The sequence below is a fragment of the Pogona vitticeps genome, chromosome 11, assembly GCF_051106095.1.
Source record: "Pogona vitticeps strain Pit_001003342236 chromosome 11, PviZW2.1, whole genome shotgun sequence".
In the NCBI taxonomy this organism is placed as follows: domain Eukaryota; kingdom Metazoa; phylum Chordata; class Lepidosauria; order Squamata; family Agamidae; genus Pogona; species Pogona vitticeps.
The window spans coordinates 1,057,766-1,081,042 of NC_135793.1; the positions used below are offsets into that span (position 1 = coordinate 1,057,766).

The following is a 23,277-nucleotide window of genomic DNA, read 5'->3' on the forward strand; positions in this document are numbered from 1 at the left end:
GGGTGGGTGGCTCTTTCTGCAAGAGTCACCTGGACCCAAGGGTCTCCATTAATCTGACAGGTTAATGATGGAGAGAGATGATGGTTCTACTCCATGGTTTAGTCCAGGATCCTTTCATTACCTTTTAATGTTTGGGAAATCCGTCATTGAGATTTGCTCGGTTTGGAATCTTGGTCTGGGTTCAAGGCAAACGACTCGATTCCCTTTTGGACTCAGCGGTCATTTCATCTCCTGCCTCTTAATAGGAGAAAACAACTGCATGCGGTGTCCAGTTACTGTGGTGTAATTTATCTGTACACAATTGGGACTTTGACCTCTTCCGTAATGCTATTAGGAATTTGAAAAAGAAAAAAAAAGCCTTCTGTGGCTTAATGCTGCTGAGCAAAAGGGGATTACGGCAGTGTTAGAATTGGATTAAATGGGATTTGCTGTATCAAAAGTACGTCCATTTGAAATTTCACGACCTCCTTAGAAGTCTTTGCTTTGAGTAACTGCCATCGCCATTAAGAAAATGATGATGTGCAGAGATCACAAGCAATTTGGGACCCGCAACTTTGGTGGGTCATTGATTTGGTGTGTTTGTGAACACCCGTGGCTGATTTCCACCTCTTTTTGCTGGGATAAAGGAGCCACAGCAGACCAACCACCGCAGACAGACATTTACTCAGATGTCCATGTTGTTTTATAGATTCATTTATTTAAAAGATTTATATGCCTCTTTTCTCCTAATGGATCCAAAGTGGCTTACACTATTTTTAAAAATATAAAAGCTAAATGATAAATTATTACAAAAAAGCATGAAACAGATATCACATTAAAAACTCACAAATAAGAGCAATATCAAAGCACAAGTAAAACAACAGATTAAAATTATCCCATTATGAAAATCCCCTGGGACCATCAGTCATTTAAAGGAAAGCTTGCTTGAAGAGAAAGGTCTTTGCCTGCCTGCGGAAGGACAACAGAGATGGGGCCTGATAGATAGCCTCCAGTGGGAGGGGGTTCCACCGTCTGGGAGCAGCCACAGAGAAGGCCATGTCTTGTGTCCCCAAAAAATTTACCTATGAAGGTGGTGGGGTCGAGAGAAAGGCCTCTTCTGATGATCTTAATACCCAAGCAGGCTCATAAAGGGAGATACGGTTTTTGAGATAGCTTAGAGTTTTATTCAGTTAGTTTACACTTTGCCAACCTGAGATACAGATTGGGGTACAGACCATTTTCAGTTTTTCATCTCCCACAAAATCTGTCCATATAATTTTCAGACTCTGCATTTGAACCTGATGTCTAGAAAGCTGGTATTCAAAGAAAGAGGAATTGAGGAAATTATAGAAGGAGGAGGAGAAGTAAGAGATTGAGATGCAATGAAATGTGGCCTCTTTTGGAAATCTTTGGGGGTGGCACCCCGATCAGGAGAAGTGGACATCTCTGGCTCTCAGTTACACTGGTAAAGCGAGGCTGGCCAGACGGGAAGGCACAGAGTCTTTCAGAAATACAACCTTGTCATCAAGGCATGGAGAGGTTTTCCAGACCAAATAAAAGCTTTTTACAGTCCTACATATTTCAAGGGATGCTAAGTTGAGCATTCATCAGCTGAAAGTGCTCTGAATGATTCATCCTGAAAACAGGAAGAATTATGATGACGGGAAAGTATTTTTATGCGCTGTGGATGCAAACCTGCTCTTGATTTCCCTCCGTTCTCCTCTGCGTATGAGCACGGATCCTAAGCCCTCCCCTGTCCCATCAATTTGATCCCTGTGCTGGCTGGTTCCTTATGGGGTGAAGCCTACTGCGTGGGACCTCACGCCAGGGAGAATTCAAGGATACACCAGAAGGTGCCACGTCCTGGCCCCATATCCGAAGTGGAACAGCTGCCTTGGAGGTTTTCCACCTCCCTGGAATTAATTCCGAACTGCTGCACATCTTCGAGTCTTGGGCGCCCTCGATGTCCACTTTGCTTTCCCCCTCCCTGCAAATGCTGGTAAAACACAGCAGAAGCAGAATAGACTCAAGGCGCCCTTGTGCACCCTTGAGTCTCACTGCTTGTGTGATGCGTTTAACGTTGCCCAGCACACAGAAACATATGCTATATTTACAACCACGGCAAGCCTTTTCTTCCTCATCTTTTTATCAAGGCGCACAGGTGTTGATTAGAAGCACAAAAAGAGGGATATGTTTAAATAAACCAGCAGGGTGCTGAAATGTCGGTTTAAAAAATTAGCAGTGGAATGGCCTGGAGAAGGCCTGAGCGCTGTGGTCCAGTGCACGTGTGCCTCCAGCACAGGACTGTCTTCTCCGCTCTGTGTTTCTGCTGGAAGATGCCCTGTTGTGCTGTAGCATCCTTTCAGGTTCACTCCCGGTGTGCTTTGGGGGTGGGGGGTGGGGAGAGAAATGGTTACTCCATTAGTCACACTGCAGAGGAAAGCAAAGCTCTCGGGTGGTGGCTTTGCTGGTACTTTCCCATGCTAACAAACAGAAGGAGATTGGGGAGAAGAAGGGAAACCTTTCCACCTGACCATTACAGATGCATGGACCTCAGTCCTGAAAGCCTTCTGAATGGATCCAGCTTCTGTATCTCTCTCTCTCTCTAGATATGGAGAAGGGGCATGTCCTCCACTGAAGTCCAGAAGTGGCACTCAGAGGGAGACAGGAATTGCACAGTTTTCATTTGGATAGCTACCTTGTTCCCTGGCGTACACCCCTCTCCTTCTGCTGCTACCTGCCTGCAATTGGACCTCGGGCCCTCTTGTCCAAGGTGGCCACGTTGTGTGTCCTTTCAAGAGGACACTGGTCTCTCGCTTTATCTTCTCACCCAGGACTCTCCAGATGGGGTGGAGGAGGAGCGCTCCCACCATTCCTGGACAGTGGAGCTTTTTAAGGGAGTTTTCATTGTTTGCATCTGGAAAACAGCTGGTTCAAAGGGAGCCCATTTCCCTGCACAAGGCCGGCTCATGCATTAAGCCTTTGGGGGGGGGGTGTTGATCTCTCAGTCCATCCTCACTCCATTGATGACGCTCACTGAGATTTCAACACAGGTCTTGGTTTCCTGCGTTCGTTTCCCTTCCTGTTCTTCCGCAAATCAAACAAGTACCCTTGAACCCGATAATGGGAAGGCAGGAGCGAACGTGTGCCGGCAGGAGTGGGGTGGGAGGGGAAACAAGAGAGGAGCCTCTGAGAGCCGCTTCTTGTGTGAAAAGAACTTGGCGAAATAGCGCATTAATGCACTTGAGCCCCATTATGTGCCTTTCCTTGGCAGCCAAGGGTCTTGGGTGTTCTCACCAGGTCCTAATAAAGGCAATTACAAGGTTGGGTTTTTTGTTGTTGTTGCTGTTTTTGACAAAAAGGACATGCGGCTATTTTTTAGGCCCAACGCCACACCGGGCCTCCTGAGAGAAGGAGTGCATTATTGTACCCGAAAAGCCTTATAATGGCTTTTATACAAGGCCTTGATTATGGGTTGTTGAGGTGATTGCGCCTGCCGAGGTCAATAGTGTCAGACAAAGAGCCCCGTTGCATAATGCCAGGAGGATTGAAGGAGGGCGGAGGCCGAGGGGGTGGGTCGGCCCCTTTGCCGAGGGCTGAGGAGAGTTGTTGCCTGGGATACAGCTGGCCAGCGATCCTCGGTTAGCCACCCACCCGGGGCTCTCCCTTTGCTTCCCTTATGGCCGCCCTTGAGCAAAACCCCATACTGAGGATCAGAGACCAAAGTCCTTGGGTCATCAGTTGGCCATGGAGCTCGGAGAATTCCTGCCTCTGCATCAGAGATGGGGCCGCTGCCGGACCATCCCAGTGTCCCTCTAGTCCAGCCCACCAGCTGCCCATCAGGACAAGGGGCCAGGAGTGTTCCTTCTCCATAGCTTAGAGTTGGAGACCCATCTTGCATGGCTGCACTTGGCCCCACAAGCCATTTGGGAAGGGGTCGTCATCAGCCTTTAATGAGCATCAACCCTCCAGATAAACCTTTGCTGCTGTCATTCTATCCAAAGAAATTGTAAGATTTGTAGCTGGGGGGGGGACACTTAAAATATCTTGCCATTGCTTTCGGGGGCCGCTCGCTAGAGCGCTACTGCAGAGACTTCTCATAGAGCCACATATTGCAAAACGCAATGGGATAGAACGATGCACACCCAGAAAAAGTGGTGCCCATTGGCTGCATAACTCTGTGTAGTAAAGACAGACTTTCCTGGTCTAGCAGTAAGATCTTCCTTACAGGACACATTGAATCGGTTGCAGACGTGCAGGAAATGCTGTGAGCCATAGGGTTGAATAGGGAAGGAGCGAGGGAAAATCCGTGGCTAACAGAAGACAGCATAACCTGCCCATTAAGTCATGGATATGGAATATGCTGTTCATCGGATGGTCGTTGTGGTTATTATAAGTACAATAAACACTGTATTGGGTGTATCGCAATGTCAGAAAACTGAGTCAGTAAAACAGGCTCCCGTTTCACCCACAGTGTCACCACGTCCCTTGTCCCTAATTGTTAGAGCAGTACAATAATGGAACCAATTGCCTGGAGAGGTGGTGGGCGCTCCAACACTGGAGGCATTCAAAAGAAATTTAGACAACTATCTGTCAGATCTGTTTTGAGTTGGATTCCTGCAAAGGCAGGGGGTCAGTTCCGTTGTCCTTCTTGGCCCCTTCCAACAGCATGATTCTGTGATTCTATGAATCTATGTCCTTTGTTTCATGGAGATCTTGAAGTTTAAGTTAGTTAAAAGAAGCAGCTGCTAGACTTTTAATGGCAGCTCTGGATCCTCCAGAAACAGATGGACAGGGGGAGGTGAGTGGAAACAGAAGAATTTTCAGGGGCTTTACCTCCTGCTGAGGTTTTTGGTACCTGGGGCTTCTGTGGGACTGTGAGGAGCAGAAAACTACTGGCCCCTTGAGCTCCAAAACTTGCTTAAAAGGAGCGCTGCGATGTTGAAGGAGTGCAACAGGTTTTTGCTTGTCTCTGGGAGCTTCCCTTGCTGCTGCTCCTACTCTGTGTCTCAAGGGGTGGAGTTGTTTGTCAGAGGGAGGTTTTCTGGTTGGGGGGGGGAATGGAAAGGGAGGAGCTCTTTCCAAGAAAGAAAGTAAAAATTACAAGCCGAAGAAACTGTGTCGGCCTTAAGAAGAACAGTGGAATCCATTTTGGACGTCAACTTTTGCTGTGCTAATTCAGAGATCTCCAAATGGCGTGGAAGCTTTTACAACATTCTTATAACAACATTATAAGAAGTGGGGTAAAGAGTTTTCACAGCAATGATTGAACGCGATGATAATCATGGACCTCATCGGTCCATTATTAACGTCGGACTTGCCTGAGCGATATACAGCTTTCTTTCTTTCATGTGTGAACTGGACTCTTTTATGTTTGAGAATGCCACAGTTGTGGTTGCACAATGTGAGTTACAGCAATGAGGGTGTGGGTGCACCTACGTACCAATATGTGACCCAGGTTGCCAAAACCTTAGATGTGGTAAAGCTGACCCAGCAGGCTAGTACATAGTCAGTCACTGGCCTGCAGCTAATTCTTCTCACCCAGGAAATGACTTCAAGAGGAGCCCAAATGTTCTCATAAACCCGGTGCCAGGAGCACCGCATTGGGAGCAATCATGGAACGATGTTTGTGGCAGATCTGGTACAGATCTTTTGAAAGTGTGTTTTTGGTTAATGTTGCAGATTTTTTTAAAAAAAAACAAACATATATTATAATTGTCACTTCATCCAGAATGCTGGTTGAGATAAAAATCTGTGTAGCACTGAGTTATTTAATGATGGCTTTGTTCTTGTTCCTGTTATGGTTGATAGATCAGTAAACGGCGGTTGCTGCTTTAGAGTGTCTGTGTGTCTGTGCGAGGTTTTGCTTTGCCTTTGCTTTTTGTTTTCCAAGCAACCCCCAGACTGCACATTCATTGCACTGAGATTTATAGGCCAGTGAGCAATTAAATATAATTGTAGACATGTCTGTAAGGTTGTCATGGGGTTCAAACGAGGGCACGGTGCTCAGCAGAGATGGGCATGAAACGAACCAGAGCAAAATGCAAACTGGGCTGATTCCTGGTTCGGTTTGGGGATCCCGTTTTGCCACAACAAAACGAAGCACGAAACTAACACACACACCCCAGTGCTTCATTCTAGCAAAACGGGATGCCTGCCCTCCCCCCCCCCCAATTGCCTCCTTACCTTGTCTTGAAGCCGCAATCGCCATCCCAAGAGGGTGCAAGCAGGCCTGGCTCCTTGCACAAAAGCCAGGCCTTCTTCCTGCTTTCATGGGCTCGCTGCTCAGCTGACCTTGGCATGAACCCAAAAAAACAAACTGGGAACCAATGTGTTCTTCAGATGGAGAAGAAATGGGATAACCACAAACCACAGGATTTCTGGTTCATGCTCACCTTTAGTCTTCTGCTCAAGTCCGATCATTTGTACCTCCCAAACATTTTAGCCAAACTCAGGGATGTCTGGTGTCAAATCTTGTTTTTTAACACCTGCCCATCTCTTTTCTTGGCTCTGCCTTTGGCCTTTCCTCTGTGACTTGCTCCCTGAACTCTCTTTGCCTTCTGAAGCCAAGCCTTCAGGGAGCCACCCTTCTGCAAATCTCCAATTCCTCCTTTTCTTCCAGTTCTTTTCTTTCCTGCTTTCATATCTGCCTCTGTCTCTCCAATTCTTAGCCCCCTTTTCCTGTCCAATCCGCCTTCTTTCCCTTTGCTTGCTTTTCTTTCTGGCTGTTTAAAATTAAATTTCCCTATTCATATTCCACTTTTTCTACATCCAATAAACTCCCAGCAGCTCATCAACATGGATAAAGCAAAACATGGATAAAGCCCTTTAAGTTATAGGGCAGAAAAGAGTTCAAAATATTAAAATCCATACCTTAAAATAAAGGGAAGGTTTGAGCCATTCATTATCAGAACATGGAAGCCGAACCTTAAACCCATGCTAGAAGATCAGTGGAAGGAAGAAAAAGTGGTGAAACTTAAATTTCATGAATGTCCTGCCCTTTCTCAAGGCCTTCAACTCTTCCTTAATCATTCTAACCGGAATCTCTTTCAAGTTCCATTTTTTGATCCACTCCTTCATCCCAACCTTCTCTCACCTGGGTGTCGAATGTGCTGGAACTCAGCTCATTAGCCTCTTTCCCCCAAGTTCTTCCTAGACTTCCCTGTGCTTTTAAGTCTTAGCACGGTCGATTGGTGTCACTCTTCTTGCCTTCACCATATTCTCCTCACTTTTCTGACACTACTTTTCAGACAGTTGAAGGGCTCTTTCTTGGCCATCCCCCCCCCCTTCTCACTGCTGTCATTTCCACAGCTTTTTCTTTGGCTTCCACTTTGCAAACTCTCCCCATTGATCTCATTCCTTATCCACTTGGTTTCCAGGGTCTCTCCTTAGCTGACAACCTTCGGTTCCCTTTGTCAGATCCCACATTGCCTTTCTCAACTGACATTTCTTTCTCCTGAAAATGTTCTTCTTGGTTAAAACCAATAAAACAGAATTTCTCCTCACTTTCTGGGGTTACTTCTCCCTCCTGCCTGGCTTATACGAAGTCATTTCAGAACATTTTGTGCTTCTACTCACAAATCCTTTTTTAAAAAATTGTCTCAGTTTTTAAATCTTTTCATGCTGATAGTTTGTGCAAAGCAAATCTTTGGTCTCTGTTCTCTATTGAAGGAGGAGAATTTGGTTGGTTGGTTGGTTGGTTGGTTGGTTGGTTGGTTGGTTGGTTGGTTGGTTGGTTGGTTGGTTGGTTGGTTGGTTGGTTGGTTGGTTGGTTGCTTGCTTGCTTGCTTGCTTGCTTGCTTGCTTGCTTGCTTGCTTGCTTGCTTGCTTGCTTGCTTGCTTGCTTGCTTGCTTGGTTGAAGTGACACCCCTTTAGAACTGTAAGCTTTTTAGAGATAATTGGCTAGCGTACTGTGTTTTAAATACTACATCCAATTGTGGGCAACACATTTCAAGAAAAAGGTGGACATGGAAGTTCACATGGGTCCTTTCTCTGCAGCTTTGTCCATCCTCACCAGAGGTCTCACCTTTGACCATCTAGGCTAGTGGTTCCCAACCTTGGATTCCCAGAGGTTCTTGGACTGCAATTCTCGGAAACCCTGGCCAGCACAGCTAGTGGTAAAGGCTTCTGGGAGCTTTAGTCCAACATCTGGAAACCCGAAGTTGGAAACCACTAATCTAGAAGTTCAGGGCTGAAAAGTAAGGCATAAATGAAATTCCTGCCTCTCTCATCTCTTCCTCTCCTGCCCCTAGTATAACTCATTACACATGTGCATTGAACTGCACAGCTTTCCTTCAGCTCTAGTGACCAATGTCAAAGGACCCGGATATCAATGTTCCATTCCCAGAACCCATGGGGAACTATGACAGGCCCCCAAGCAAACAGAAAGGATGAAAAATCAAAACATAGCAATGCTGGTTGTCTTCATTTGGTTTCTGTTTTGTGCATTTGTGGTGGGCGTTAGAGAGAGGCTGCTCTTTGTTTTATTAGGAAACTACTATTTCCAGAAGTCTCCAAGACCCAGAAATGACATTTCTGCAAGGTGTTTGTGTTGCTTGCTTGCTTTTTGCAAGACAGACTGGCTTTGTGAAAATGGCCTTGAAGGGCCATAATGAGGTCTTTTGATGATAGGCCTGCTTCTTTAGGCATTTTCTGAGGGGTCTTAGATCTTTTCTTAAAAAAATATATCTGTGTGCTGTGTTTGGTTGCTGCAAAAGCTCTGAGTGCTTTTAAATGCCCCAGAGTTAGATTATAGTCAGTAATAACAACAACAAGAAGAATTGCTTGTGTTGTTGGCACATTGCTGGCAAGCAGACTTTGAATTCTAACAGAGTAGAGATGCTAAGACTTCAAGAATGATAATAAGATTGGTGCAGGGATAGATATGTTTCACATTCACTCAGCTGGCTCATCGCTGGCAGATCGCGCAAGCGGCCTCTTGGCTCTCTCAAGCTCTGTTTGGCATCCAGGCCTCCACCTTGTACAAGGAAGACAAATTAGGACGCGCTCGGTTATGCGTAGCTGAGCAGGAGAGCCTAGATAGAACGACCGCCTCCAGCTTCCTGAAACACGGGGATGGGAGGAGGGGAGCTGCAAGAAACAGGGCTGGGAAGGTCTCCAGATGCAAGCGTGCAGACCCACCTTTCCTGCCCATCTGAGCCGTAGAGGTGAGAGAGGAATGAGATGAGAACCAACTAGAGATAGGACTCAGAGGTGGGGGGCAAGGGAAGTATTGGAGGTTGGTTTCCCCCACCCCACAAGAAACTCTTTCCCCCCCTGGTGTGTTATCCATACCTCAGCATGAGTGAGAGGGAGGGATCCACTTTGAGAAGCTCATGTCACCCATCTCCGCTGGATTCCTGCCCAGAATTTGTGGTTCCATATTTGCAGCCTGGTTTCTGGATCCTGACTGGTGGAACAGGATCTATTTTGAGGTTTTTAACACGAGATGAATGATGGGGGAAACGTTGCCTCCTTCGTTGTTATTGTTGTTGTTGTTGTTATTGTGGCTTTCTAGCCTCTTTTCCCTCCCACTCCAGTGTCTTAGCCCTCTGGCTGCTCAGTTTGTCTCCAGTCATCCCTATAGCTTCTCTCTTGTTTTGTACCAGCAGAGCAGAGATCTATTTAAAAAAAAAAATCCATTAAAAAAAACAGGGAAAAAGTCTTTTTCCCAGAAAAAATTTTTCAGATATTTTACATCTCTGATGAACACTTGAGTTCTTATAATAAGAAAATATGAAATGAAAACACTTCTAAGTGTGTGGGTTTTTTTTCCGGGGGGTGGAATTGAAATTTTTGGAAATTTTACAGCTCTACACCAGAGACCTCACTCTAGGCAGTTTTGCCTGCATCATCAAGACACTACATAGCTCGACCCCTCGTGTTTGTGCCTAGGTTCCTGGTGGCAACTTCCCATAATATCATCATGCCTATTCTAACGCTCCTGGGTTTGTTCCCTGAACTGGCCAAAATATTCAGCAATGTTTCATCACCTCGTCAGCTTTGACAACCACTTCATCACTGTACATGCTACTTGGTCTAAGTGATAATCAAGAAAAGGTTGAGAGGACCTGTCTTTCTGATGGGAAGTTGCCAAGGAAAAAAATGATCTCTTGCATAGTGTTTGAAGATGATATGTTTCGTTTGGCTGTAGATTCTGCTACGCCATCACTCCAAACTGAAAAGAAATGGGGGGGGGAACCCCTGTTGGAAACAGATTTAGGCATCTTAAGAACTGCAACCATGGCCAGTGTCCTCTTACTAATTCCCGTTAAGAGTACACCCGTTGAGGCAAATGCTCCATGGCAAGTCAACACTTATAGAAACCCAACTGAATCAATGGGTCTTCTTTCACTTGGGACCATGTTCCAGACCCATATGGGTTATGCTGGCCAACCTACAGAACTTGGAAGTCCAGTAGTGGGTTATTAACACGCTACCGGTGAGCTCAGATCATGGGCCATATGCTGCTTTGCACCTCCTAAGAATTAGTAGAAGCGGGATGTAAAGTCGTAGCATTTTGCATAAAAGCAAGGTCACAGAATTTTGCTTGAAGTGGGCCAGATCCAAGCTACCTGTGTGGAAATAGCAACAGTCATGGATGGAATAGTTTGTGCTGTCAACGTGTTTCTCTGGGTTAGGTTTCTCCCAATCAGCTGATGTCCTCTAACAATGGAGCAGCGACTGTTCTTCTATTTATATATATTTTTCTCTCTCTCAACTGTTTTCAGGGAAACAGAAGTATCTCTGTGCCAGCCGGAACGACTGCACCATCGATAAATTCCGAAGAAAAAACTGCCCTTCCTGCCGACTGAGGAAATGCTACGAAGCCGGGATGACGCTGGGAGGTAACCGTGGGCTTGAGCTGAGGGAAACGTTGGTTCTCCCCCAGCATACCTGCTTGGCTATTTCTGTGTCCTATTTCGGAGGAGAGGGAGCACACACATGGGGAGGTCTCAGCTGTCGCAGTCATTCCCTTCAGCCAGAGAAGTTTCACTCTTAAATCAGTGTCCTTCCCTGATTAGATTTTGGCAAGCTCAGCATCATCATCAGATGAGAGGACTTGGTGAAATCTCATCCTCGGTGCTGAGAGTCCAAGCCACCCCGAGAGAGTTAACATATGCGATGGGTGGATACCAGCCTGCCATCGGGGCCAGTTTATTTATTCATTTATTGAAGGTGTTTCTAATCCACCCTGTATCCTAAGATCTCAGAGTGGCATAGATAATTAAAACAACATACAAATGGTTAGGTATGTGGCTTGCTATGGCCATCTCAGAAGGTGTCTGATGCTCAGTCCACCTAACCAAGCAACATCTTCCTCTCTTGCTACAAACAAGCACTGTTTTCCCCTGGGATTGTGGCCACTTACACACCACCGAACAAAGGAGTGCAAAAGGGAGCCCCTTATTGTTGTACTGCTCTATCAGTTAAGAAGTTTTTCCTGATAACCTGAATCCAGCTTCCTGTAACGTGAGCCCATTGTCAGATGCCTGGTACTCTGGGACGCTGGAGAACAGATCTGGCCCCTCTGTAGGACCTTTCAAACATCTGAAAAGTGTAATCTTATCTTCCCCCCATTCTTCTTTTCTCAAGACTAAGCATGCCCAGTTCTTTCCATCTTTCCTCCTAAGGCAGGTACAACATTAGAAATAATAATAATAAGTTTTTTAAAAAGTTGCAAAGGATCTCACTGAGGTGGGTGTGGTAGTGCCCAGACAGCCTGAGAAATTGCTGCTCTGAGCCTCCTCTTAAATGTGGCTCATGGCAGATGATGGGGAATTTCTAGGGCTCTGATCTCCCTCCATCTTAGATGTCTTTATCTTTCGGGGTCAAGACCAGACTTCAAAGGGGAGGCACCTGCAAAACATGGGTTGCAGTCTGGCAACCCTATGTCCAGGTCTTCCCGGACATGTCCTGGAAAAGGAGTGAACCCAGATTCTGTTGCATGCCCGGGCCATGGAGACCTGCCTGCTGCGGGCGGCTCTTTGTCTGACCTCCCAGGATGTCAGCCAAAGAAGCCTTGCAGCCTTCCAACCCCAGGGAATTCTGGGAAGAGCCCTCTCTTCGCCCCCTGCCACCCACCGCCCTGAAGGATCAAGGGAAGAGCTTCCTTGAGGAAGGAAACCTGTTGTCCATTATTAAGAGGTCCTCCAGATGGGCTTGTGCAGGGGAACAGGGGGTGCGTCCCCCAAATCCTTATGGGGTGACTCTCCTCTCCACCACAGTTTGTTCCCTGAGCCAGCAGAATTTATCCCGTTGCATGCTTCTGCTCGTATCAAGTGAAGAACTCGGTAGGCCCATTTGTGTGTGTGTGTGTGTGTGTTTTAATCTAATGCATGGAGTGGAGGTACAAGTGGAAATTCAGACTCGCCAAACCAAAGAATACTTTGGAAACCAACTGGAACCTCCTTAGTTTGGGCGAGTGATCAAAGGTACAATGTGGTCCTTAATTAAAACCAAGAGAGAGTCCCTGCTTTGAGGTATAAGTTTCCCCTCTAGCGATAACCTTCCTGTTCTCCCTGGGAAGAGATGTGGAACAAACCAACAACATACTTCATTACTGGAGCAAGAAAAGGGAGAGAACGAGGACTTGCTCCTCTATCTGGGCTGCTCTGCTCCTCCAGGAGATAAGAACTGGCCATTCCGCAGATGGCGCTGAGGTCGGTTATGGTGGTGCTGAGAAAAAGGGCAGTGCGCGGGGTGGGAAAGCCACAGATGAGTAATTCTAATGAAGGATGGTGAGAGGAATGGAGCAGAATAACAAGCCGCCTGCTCCAGAGCGGAGGGACAGTGATTCGGCTGCCATTTTGTGAAAGTGGCCTCGTCCTTTCCAAGGATGAGGGAAGAGTGAGGTTTTCCATAAGGGTTTCTGAAAAGTTTCCAAGCTCTGAGAGACACCCTATCAGGGAAGAAACCTTCTAGCGCTATTTTCCCAAGTCTTTTTCACTAATTCTTTAGGATGTTTAGCTGGGATTTGATAGGAGATTATTTCTGATTGAATGTACACAGCACGGCATGCTTCATCTTGAGTTCCCTCATGAATGGATGGGGTCAATTTTACATGTTTTATGTTGGCTTTCAGATAAGCTTTTTTTCCACCAGACAGGGATGCAAATGTGGAGAAATGACAAACCAAGCCAGGGGCTGGTCTTGAGGGACAATATTCAGCTCTCACAAAAGTATCGCTGTCCCACCTGGAACGCAGTGGAGAGAAATGCAAATTTTCTCAACAGCCTCTTCAGATGCAAACATTTTGAGAAGCCTGCTGTGCTAACTTGCCTGTACTCCCAATGCTGGAACCTTGCACATCTTTGAGAACCAATAACTATGCAAACGTTAGCACAACGCAGGGTTATAATTGGCTTGTGGTTAGGATTAATTCTCACTGATCTCGTTCCAAAGTGCAACTCCTCTCCGCGTCTTGATCTATTTTCTGCACAATGGCTCAGAAGAAGAAAGTCCTATTGGGGTCAAGAGATCCACTGTCGGGGAGAGATGTTTAGAGTTATAGGCTTAAGGTCTCAAAGGAGAAACGAATATCAGCATGCCTCTCTAACTGCTAGAGGAAACTGCTTCGGTAAACATAGGCCACATGAGGCAGCGGGAGGCTAAGATTTCTGTGAGTCATACTACTTTTATTCTGAGTGGGCGCATAATTCATAAACAGATACAAGCAACTTAATTGAATATTTACATCTGAAAGTGGGATCTCATCTCTGAATTTTCCTGAAGGAAAGAAGTAAAGCCACTAGGTGGAACACAGGCCTTCACAAAACCGGGAGAGGTACAGAGGGTTGGGAAGAAGGTAAAGGGATTGCTTAACAGAATTTGGAAATAACACTTAACTTAGCAGGTCAATGTCAATATCATTACTCTTGCATTGCAAAGGAAGAAAAGCCAACTGATGTGTCTCAAAGACAATGTTTTAGAAGTACTATCTCTAAACACTCCATTGGTGTGTTCCTTTTGAAATGCTATTTGGTTAAGGTGAGATGCTTCCCTCCTTTAATGTGAAGTAAGGATTTTGAATGTTTAACCTGTGAAACGTAAAAAGCCATTTTCCAGGACAGAGAAGGAGTGAGGGGAAATAGGAAGGAGGAAGGGACTTGCTCAGGACTGTGGTTAACACTTGAATTCGGGGGGGGGGGGGAGAGGTTCTGTTTGGAAAGAGGAGACCCAGTTAAATGGTTGAAGTCTGTCTGGGGGGGAACCAGACCCATGGCATGCCCCTGCGAGTAATGAAGGGTCTCAAGTATCTTCTGTTCACTGGAAGAGGAAGAGTCGCCTCTGGGCTGCTCATCGCCCTCTACTAGGATTTCCAAAGGCTTCTCTTTGGATTATAATGTCCAACAGGTTAAATAATTAACCTCATTTAAAAGCAGCTTTATGAGTCCTTTCTAAACAGTGAGAGGGAGCTGGAGCTGGCTTGACGAGGGAGGTGAAATAGTTCATATTTCAGACTTGAGAAGAGGATCAGAATGGCCACTGTTTTGTTCCCAGCCCCCTTCCCCCCCCAGGCCTCTTTCTCCGACCCCCACCCCACCCTGGCTGAAAGTGAGTGGCAGTAAAGACTTTTTAACATCCAGGCAGAAGAAAAGGTGTTCCTGAATAAGGCTTTGGACTGTTCCAAGGGAATCCCCCTGCCGCCACCTTGTGGTTAGGCTGCAGTATTGAATTCAAAAGACTGCTCATGGTCATCGTTTGATCCCAGCAGATTCTGGCAGCTGGCTCAAGGTTGACTCAGCCTTCCATCCTTCCGAGGTCAGGAAAACAAGCACTCAGCTTGCTGGTGTGTGTGCAATGTGTAGCCTGCAGGATTAAATTGGAAACTATGCAGAGAGTGTTTTAAGTGCAGTGGGATGGTATATAAGCAGCACAGTTTGCTTTTTTTTTTCTTTTTCTTTCTGGCCAGGAAAGTGGGAATGCTGTTTTGGCTCACCTTTCCCTGAATGTAGCCATGTCTAGCCAAGGAGCCCCTTCCTGTCCAGCTCCTGAGCAACAGTTGAAGTGCCCTTGGGAAAGCATCCATGCCAAGCCATCTGGAGAAAAGGACCTGTAGGGTCCTGTAGGGTCTCCTGCTCTGCACACACTGCAGTCTCATCCATGGGCATGTGGCTTTCCTCATGTCTGTGGACAGCCACCCACAGCAACATCCATGGCCACCAGGTTTTCTTTTTTTGAGGCTCAGTGGTCCCAGATGGTTCTGTGGTGCACCTCAGTGGGGTTGCCAGCGGTGTTCTCTTGTTCTTGTGGACATATCGCTCCCAAGCATCGGTCAGGGCAGTAACAGAAGAAGAGGTCCCCGGCATTTTTAGAGAGCAGGAACTTTGCTTCTGTCATCTGGAAGCCCTTATCCTCCTCTCCTCCTCCTCCTGCTGCTGCCGGCCATTCCATCTGCCCACCAGCACTTAAGAAGAGAGGGACCACTAGTGGGATGGAATGTCCCCCATCTCAACAGATACGGGAAGGAGAGCAGCAACCTTTCCTCTAAGGGTCTGGAATTAACCCATAGTTGTGCCCAAATTGCCAGCACATGTGCTGCCCCGAAGGCCAGCGCAAGTGGCATCTGGAACCTTGAACGGCAGGAGTTTTTGAGTCAGGGAGAAAAGATCCAGGCAGATCCAGCTGCTTGCTGGAACTTGCGTGTTGGCAGCCAGGGGAAACCTTCTCCTCCAGCTGCAGAGTATGTGTATGCTGTTCCCAGGTCACCATGCCCTGCCTGTAATTCACCAACAGCTGTCATTTGCAACAGCAGGAAGAGGGGAATGCGCTCAGGGCTGGAGTGAGCTGCTGTTGCTGCTCTTTCCTAACATGCGTTTTGGCAAGAGGAACGGAGACTTTTACCGACTGGAATGGGCTGTTCAGTAGGGCTCCTGGTCGCCCTCCAGAAAGGTTCTGGAGTTAGAGCCAGCAAGGAATCTGCCAAAAACTCTGGAATGGAGGGTGGAATGCGATCCCTCAGCAGACATGCTCGGATGAGCTCCAGAGGCTTTGGCACCGGTCTCTCGCCCTTCTCAACAAACTCTAGCAGCCATTCTCGGGCCTGAAAAGGCTTTTATCCCAGGCAGAATGTATGGTTCTCAAGCTGATTCTGTGGCTGAAGAGCAAAAGGACTCTTAAATGGAAGCTCCGTGTCGCTGTCAGTGACAATTGACCATGCTCAAGCCTCCCAAGAACCCATTGGGTTGAAAAGCTCGTTCTGAGCCTGGAGGGAAAGAGTCATGTTTTAGATCTTACCATAGAGTGGCCTGCGTGTCGTGCTTTCTCTTACTACACCTTTGGGGGTGGGTGGGCTTTAGACGCATCCTTAAGATGAAAAGAGCATGCTTCCCAGATGTTCAGGGTCTCAGTGGTTGGTGAGGTTCACTTTGAGATGAGACATCAGGAAGGGTTGACAAGACCCCAGCTCCTTCCCATCAAGAGGTCCTTAAAATTCATCAGTCCGGCCATTTTATCCTCAGCTGCAGCCACCAAGAAAGATCCTGGATGGATTGTCTTCCTTGGTCTTCTTCAAAGGCTTCAAAGCCCTGCCACATTGCCAAATCTGTGACCTCCATGTATGATACTCCCCTGACTGGTCAGGACTCAGGAAGGTAAGGTGGTGATGTCCGTGTCCATACTCATGATGGAGGTTCCTGATAATATTTCACAGCCTCTCCTTAACCTCCAAGCCCCCAGGAGATCCTGGAATGCTCTACATGCCAAGATCATCTTGGGGGTTGTCCGAGAGCCCAAGGGTTGTGCCGATAGCTGTGAGCATGGAAGGCAACCCTCCAAGACCGGCTCCCTGCCAAGGCACGCTCAATGTAAAGGAGATCCTTGCTTTCGGAGTCAGCAGGGGTATCTAATGCTGCCATGCTCACCTCAGACCCGGCTCTTTGTGAGTCGATGCTGGCAGCCAGCACCCAAAACTGGGTCTCTCGAGCCGGCCAAGGCTTGAAAGGAAACAGCTGGGCTAAATGGACAACGTTGGACTGGTCTCAACTGGGCAGTTGTCGTAGACTCTGGCAACCTTCCCTCCCACCACGAAACAGATGATCAGATCAAATCGAATAGCCAAGGTCTTCCAGAATGAGGACTGGAAAATGGATTAGTTTAATAAACAAGCTAATGCAGAACCAGAGAAAATAGAACTCTGTCTCTGTGTTCATGGTTTCTTTCCATAAGTTTTCTTCTATGAAAACATTCTTTCATTTAACCCTTATTAATGTAAAAGGTAAAAAGGTAAAGGTTCCCCTTGACAATTTGTCTAGTCGTGTCCGACTCTAGGCGGTGGTGCTCATCTCCTTTTCCAACCCATAGAGCTAACATTTGTCTGAAGAAAATCCTCTGTGGTCACGTGGCCAGCGTGACCAGACACAGAACGCCGTCAATGTATTAATGTAGCAGCACTCAGTTAAAAAAGGGGGGGGGACCCTCTCTGTTATTTACCAAACAGAAATGCATCAAAAAGTAGAATATTATTTCTTGATATATACTTCTAGAATGTCTAAGTCTGCTTTCTCTTCAGCACTAACATTCTACACATTTGGGATTTGGGTTTGTTGTTGTTGTTAGTGGTAGCGTGTTTGTGTTTGTGTGTGTTGTGTTTCTAAGAACGTACACATTTCCATGTCGTAGTAGTAGTTGTTGTTTAAGCTACTTCTGAGTTTGTATTTGTCTTTACTAAGTAGCCACACTATATACACATATACAGGCTCCTTTTCCATTTTAGAAAAAACAAAAAACAAAGAGGTGCAGACTAAAGAAACATTTTTCTATTTCATTTTCTGCCTCCAAAAGTATGTTTTTAGCACTGTTATTATCAGAACAATTATTGATGGATCATATATGGCCACTCTGGATTTCCACTTGATGTTGCTGGCAGTGGTTACAACATATCCCGGAGCCAATGGACAGAGCTGGCCTGCGATGAAAAGCCATCTATCAGCTGGTGGAAGACAGTTGCCAGTTCGGCTAATGGCCGCATCATGGCAATAAAAGAGGCCAGGGCGGTAGCCAAAGGCAGACCTAGATGAGTTGTGACATGTGAGCGTTCCCTCGTTTCAACGTGTTCTGAGCTGGATGATATACTGTAGGATTGTGAAGTTCTCCGAAATACTGTCAAGGAAGCAGTTGAGGGGAAGAAAAACAGCTCGTTGTGTAAGCTTTGGAGATGAGGGCACGGACGCAACTTGTAGAGTTTTGTATTGCTAACAACAACGCCCCCCCCCCCGTGCTTTTAAACAAATCTTTCAACCACCCGTTGCCACCCCACGCCACTCTCCTACCCAACGGCATTGCTTTCACGAAGCTGTGGGGAGTCACCCTGGCCCTGAGAAAATGGCCCTAAACAAAGGATCCACCTCCTTATGCAGCCACATTGAGAAATAAATAGAGTTGGGGGGAGAGAAACAAAGAGAGAAACAAACAAACCACCTGCTTTTTCCAACCCTCTCCTGGATTAGCTGGCAAGGTCTTCCGTGGGGTTCAGTTACATTGCCCACCAGGTGTGAAGGAACCTGGAGAGAGAGATCGTGTCCAGATGCCAAATGGACGCTCAATGATAAGTACGCTGTTCTCCCTTCACACATCACATGGCAAGAGTGTGTTTGGGTGGAAAGCATACATCATCAGGTGTTCTGATTAATGGGCTGTTAAGAACCATTAGCTGTTTTGAATTTGCAACTAAATAGCCCCACAAGGCAGGCAATGAATAGCATTGAGGGACCCTGTTGTTCTTGTACCTGTCAGCTGCTTCATCGAACTGCCTGCATTTACAAGGCAGAGGTAACCTTTCCTATTGCCACCTCGTTCAGGGTCAAGGAGGTCTGTCTACAGAGCTGGCATCTTTCGGCCACAGAGGTACCCTTGCCCACTGGTCCTTGGCAGAGGGAGAGCAGCCATGAAATGCCTCCTTCCACTTACCAGCACCATCAGTAGCTGGGGCAGTGGGCCTTCCCCAGTGGGAAGGTTGGGCATTTCTATGAGATGGATGCCTATCAATCGAATAGGTATCGGACTGGCCTTGTTTTTTCTCTGAAGCAGCTCATGGCACATTTTTAAAAATTCAATTCTCCTAATTGCAAATACTTCAAGGCATTTGATACTTCTAGAACATCGTAATGCGAAAGTAGGGTGTCCGGTGGATTGGAGAGAAAGAGGAGAACAAGTTGAGGGGGGAGGAAGCAAGAAGGAATGGAAATGAATGGAACAAAGGCTACCTCTGCGGACAGGTTGGTTGCTTTGAACATGAGAGGTGAGGACCCCAGAGGCAAGAAGCCCGTGCGTGATAGTGTCTCCACCTGTCCGCTCTCCTCACCGCTCTCTCCTCCTCTCTCAGAAGGGCCAAAGCGGGTGGGTGGGTGGGGGGGACAGCCACCATCTGTTCTTGTTGGCTGGGGTTCATTGTTAGGTTTCCCTTTGCAACACCTCACTGATTTATGGTTGGTTGGCGTGATTTTCTCTCCCACCATGAGGTGTGTTTGCTGATACATGCCCGAGCCCAGCTCCTATTCGTGTGACCTTCAGCGATGAGGGCCCTGATTCAGCTTGTAGAATTTAGGTACCGCTAACAAAGGATGTGTTTGAGAGGAGATTAGGAAGCCAGAGACCCTTTGCCTCTTCCTGAAAGCAGCCATTTTCTCAAGGCATGATGTTGACTTTTTGGGATGAAAGATTTGTCAGCTCTTGTTGATCGGTCCCAAATGGCGTCTCAGAAAGAGAGACAGAGAGAGATGGATTCAGTGCGCAGCGCTATGATTGCTCTTGTTGTGTGCCTTCAAGTCCTTTCAAACATGTGGTGGCACATCAGGTTTTTGTGTATGTGCGATGCATGAAGAAGGGCTTACCGTTGCCAAAGGACACACCTGTGCATTCATAGACAAATGGGGATTTGAACCCATGTCTTTTGAATCCTACTCCAAACCTACTCTTTTGAATCCTATTTCCGAGCCCTTCCTAAGTTCTTCTTAAATTCGGCTTCCCGCACCACCCCCGGGGATGTTTTAGCAATTGAATGTTTGCTGTTAACTATTTATTAACAGCCTTTCTGCGGCCGGATGCTGGATTGGAGGGGCCAAGCGCAAGATGTTTGCCTGCTTTACGCCAGCTAGAAAGGAAGCGGAACATATATGTTTCCTTGAGGATGATGTGCCAGGATACTCAATGGCATCTTTTCTCCCCTTTCCTTTCCCCTCCCTCCCAATTAAACACATTATTATTGATTTAGTTCACTGTGGCCCAGAAAATTTCCATTAAACAATTTGCTCGGGGCAGTGGGTTGGAGTAAAGCAGTCTGATCTATGGCATGCTACATGCCTGCAAGCAAAAATGAGAACGAGAACCAAATATGCAGTGGAAGTGTTTGATGAAATCCAGCATGGAAGTGGAAGGGGAGGCTAAAACCTATTGGGGGAGGAATAGGTTTTTATTAAAGCATTTCCCAACCTGTTTTGGAACCACGTCTCTCCCAGCACATGGACCAAGGAAAATGGGGACAGGCTAATACTGGCCACCCCACCTTTGTTGATTCCTTCCTGTCTTCCAGTGAGCTCAAGGTGCCACCCATGGCTCTCTTCCTCGCTCTGTCTTCCCAAAACCCCTGTGAGGGGCGTTGGGGGCTGAGAGGCAGCGGGAGAAAGGGCGGCTGGTTCAAGATCATTCAGACCCGCCATCTCTCACGTCTCCATCCGAGACTCTGATCTCTCCACCAGCCTAGTTCTCTTGCTTGAGGTCTGCCCAACCATTGTCCCAAAACCGCTTAGAATAATAGTAGTAATTTAAGAACTGCAGAGCTGAACCCTATGGTTCATAGAGGAGTCCAGCCCTTGTCCAGGAGGCACAGTGGAGGAATTGAACCCCCAACTCCGGTTCCACCTCTGTAGATCTAAATCACTGAGCTATCCGGCTGTCTTCCTGCCTTTCTAGACAGATGCTCGCCATACCACCGCAAGGATACTCAGAAGCAGAGAGCTGCTGTGAAACATGGAAACCCAAATTCAGCTTCCCTCCCTCCCATCCATACATCTTCCGGCAAGCAAGTATTTGGCTTCAGAGTGGGGAAAGACTCGGCGTAACGGCTTCAGGGACTCAGATCGTACTCTACAAACAGGTTCTGGGAATAACAGGCAGATTGTATTTATAGTAAGAGTTACAACCTGCCTTCCCATTCCAGAATGAAGTGTTCAGCATTTAATATGCTGATATATTATAATTTATTTGTTAAGATATGAAATGGAAAACAAAGAGGGATCATATCCCAGGGTGTAGGAGGCCAGCTTGGTTGGGTTGGGTTGGGTTGGTTGGAGATAAGAGGGAGATGGAGAAAAGGATAGTACATATTCCTGGAGAGAACACAGAAGTTGCATTAAAACAAGGAGAAGATTTTAGAAAGCAACAGAGTGTAGCATAATAGAGGAGCAGATCTCCTGAGGCCAAGAGTTGTATAATAGAGATATCGAAACAGAGGAAGCCTCCCCTCCCCCCCCTCCATGTTTCCACCATCCGTACTGGCAGCTGTAGAGCACGAAAAGTTCCTCTCTGCTAAGACTTCATTGACCACATTAGGCTGTTCCATATGAGAAGAGGCAAGTCCTTTTGAAGCCTTGATCCCAAGCCACTCGGGGCTTTAAACACTCGGACCAGTTCATACATCAAAAGCCTTGACCAATTCATAGATCACAAGCTGAACCCAAGCGAGTGATGTGATGTGGTTGCTGAAAAACCACATGCAGTCTTCTGTCTAATAAATAGAAAAGCCTTATGTAATCTATTCCTCTAATGAACAGATTGTCTGTTTGCTCATTAGAGGAATAGCTGCACTCTGTTCTGCTTTATAAAGGTCTTATTTGTAGCCGTGTGTGTTGTGAGGAGTGGCCTTTTTTAAGAAGGACGCACCTCTCTTGAACCCGAGGAAGGCAGACTAGGTGGTACAGGGCCTGGAGGTCAGATCCTGTGCAAACATGGGCAGCCAAGGACGGCTTTAACAGGTGACACCTCGTTAGAACCGGGCTGGCACCAGTCCTAGATGTGGCACCATCTTGGGTGAATCCCTGGCTTCTCAGTGACCTCAAGGGTTCAGGGTCCTGGTTGGATATGGCCTCGTTTTCAAAAGGGCAGGTAGAACTAGTTGTATTTATGACCGCAGCTTGTAGTATCATCTGTTTGCCCTGAACTGCCACAGGATCCGTTGACAAGAGGTGTCCTTTCAAAAAACAAAAACAAAAACACAAGGGTGGTGGTTAAGGAATCTCTGCATCCATCCTCCGGGCACATTTTGTATGTGTTTTTTTTTTATTTATTTCAAAAGCCTTGGACATAAATCATGGCTGCCTCCCCCTCCGGCAGAAGAGCCAGTCTCCAGCCAACATGCCAGCTTTATAGCTGCTGTGCCCGCCCGATTAATAGGCCTCGGTCTCATCTTACAGAATGTTCCCTCTTTTGGGCCGGCCAGGCCAGGCCAGACCAGACCCTTTTTCAAAGGCATTGAATTCCTGACCTGTCCTAACCCCCCCCCCCAAAATGGCCCAAGGCCCTACAGGGACCAGGGTCTCCCTTGCCTTGGGCGCTGTGAGGGATGGGCCTCCGTGTGTAGGGCGTCTCAGTGAATAAATCAGGGTTGGTTCTTCCAGGGACATGTGGAGTTAAGAGAATATTCACCTCACCCACATCATCATCATCATCATCATCATTTTAGAACTGCAGGGCTGGAAGGGGCCGTATGGATGATGGGAGTCCAGGGAGAAGAGCAGGCGTAGCCATTGCACTATGTTTGTGCAGCCTCTGGAATGCCTTGGCCGTTAATATGACCCCTCGAGTCTTTAGCATTACAAAACGAAGTTGGGAAACCGATGGAGCAATTCTTACGAGCTCATGGTTGGCCCGTGCGCTCCGTTTTCCTTTCCTTTTCGTTTCTTCTCTCTTTAAAGCAATGCTTGCTGTCTCCAAAGATTCTCTCTATATTTGCCTTCCATGTTTTGAAAAGCCGGTCGTGAGTTTTCTCCTGTTCTGGGCCATGTCACAGGCTTTGGGGGGGGGGGGGGAGTTGTTTCTGGAGTTCCTTCTCCGCCTGAAAAGGAACTCCAGATTCAAAGTTCTCTAGATGGAAACACGAATGCGTTGCATCGTAAAAGCTAGACCTCATGCGCAGCCAGCCATTGTGAGGGACACGTCCTGGATATACAAGGAAGGCAAATTTCAATTTCAATATGTGGCTGATGGTGTTAAGATTGTCTGGGGTTACAGCTGCTGTGGATGGAATGGAGTTCACTAGAGGAAGCCCGTACACCAGGAAAACCAACCCAAGGTTAGGTCCC

General features: G+C 47.0%; 1 protein-coding gene across 1 annotated transcript in view; it reads left to right on the forward strand.

Moving 5' to 3' along the window:
* AR (androgen receptor) overlaps positions 1–23,277 on the forward strand; it is a 128,036-nt gene that overhangs the window by 74,770 nt on the left and 29,989 nt on the right. The window contains exon 3 of the mRNA XM_072981277.2: positions 10,711–10,827. Coding sequence (XP_072837378.2) covers positions 10,711–10,827 — 117 coding nt within the window. The remainder of the gene's footprint in view (positions 1–10,710; positions 10,828–23,277) is intronic.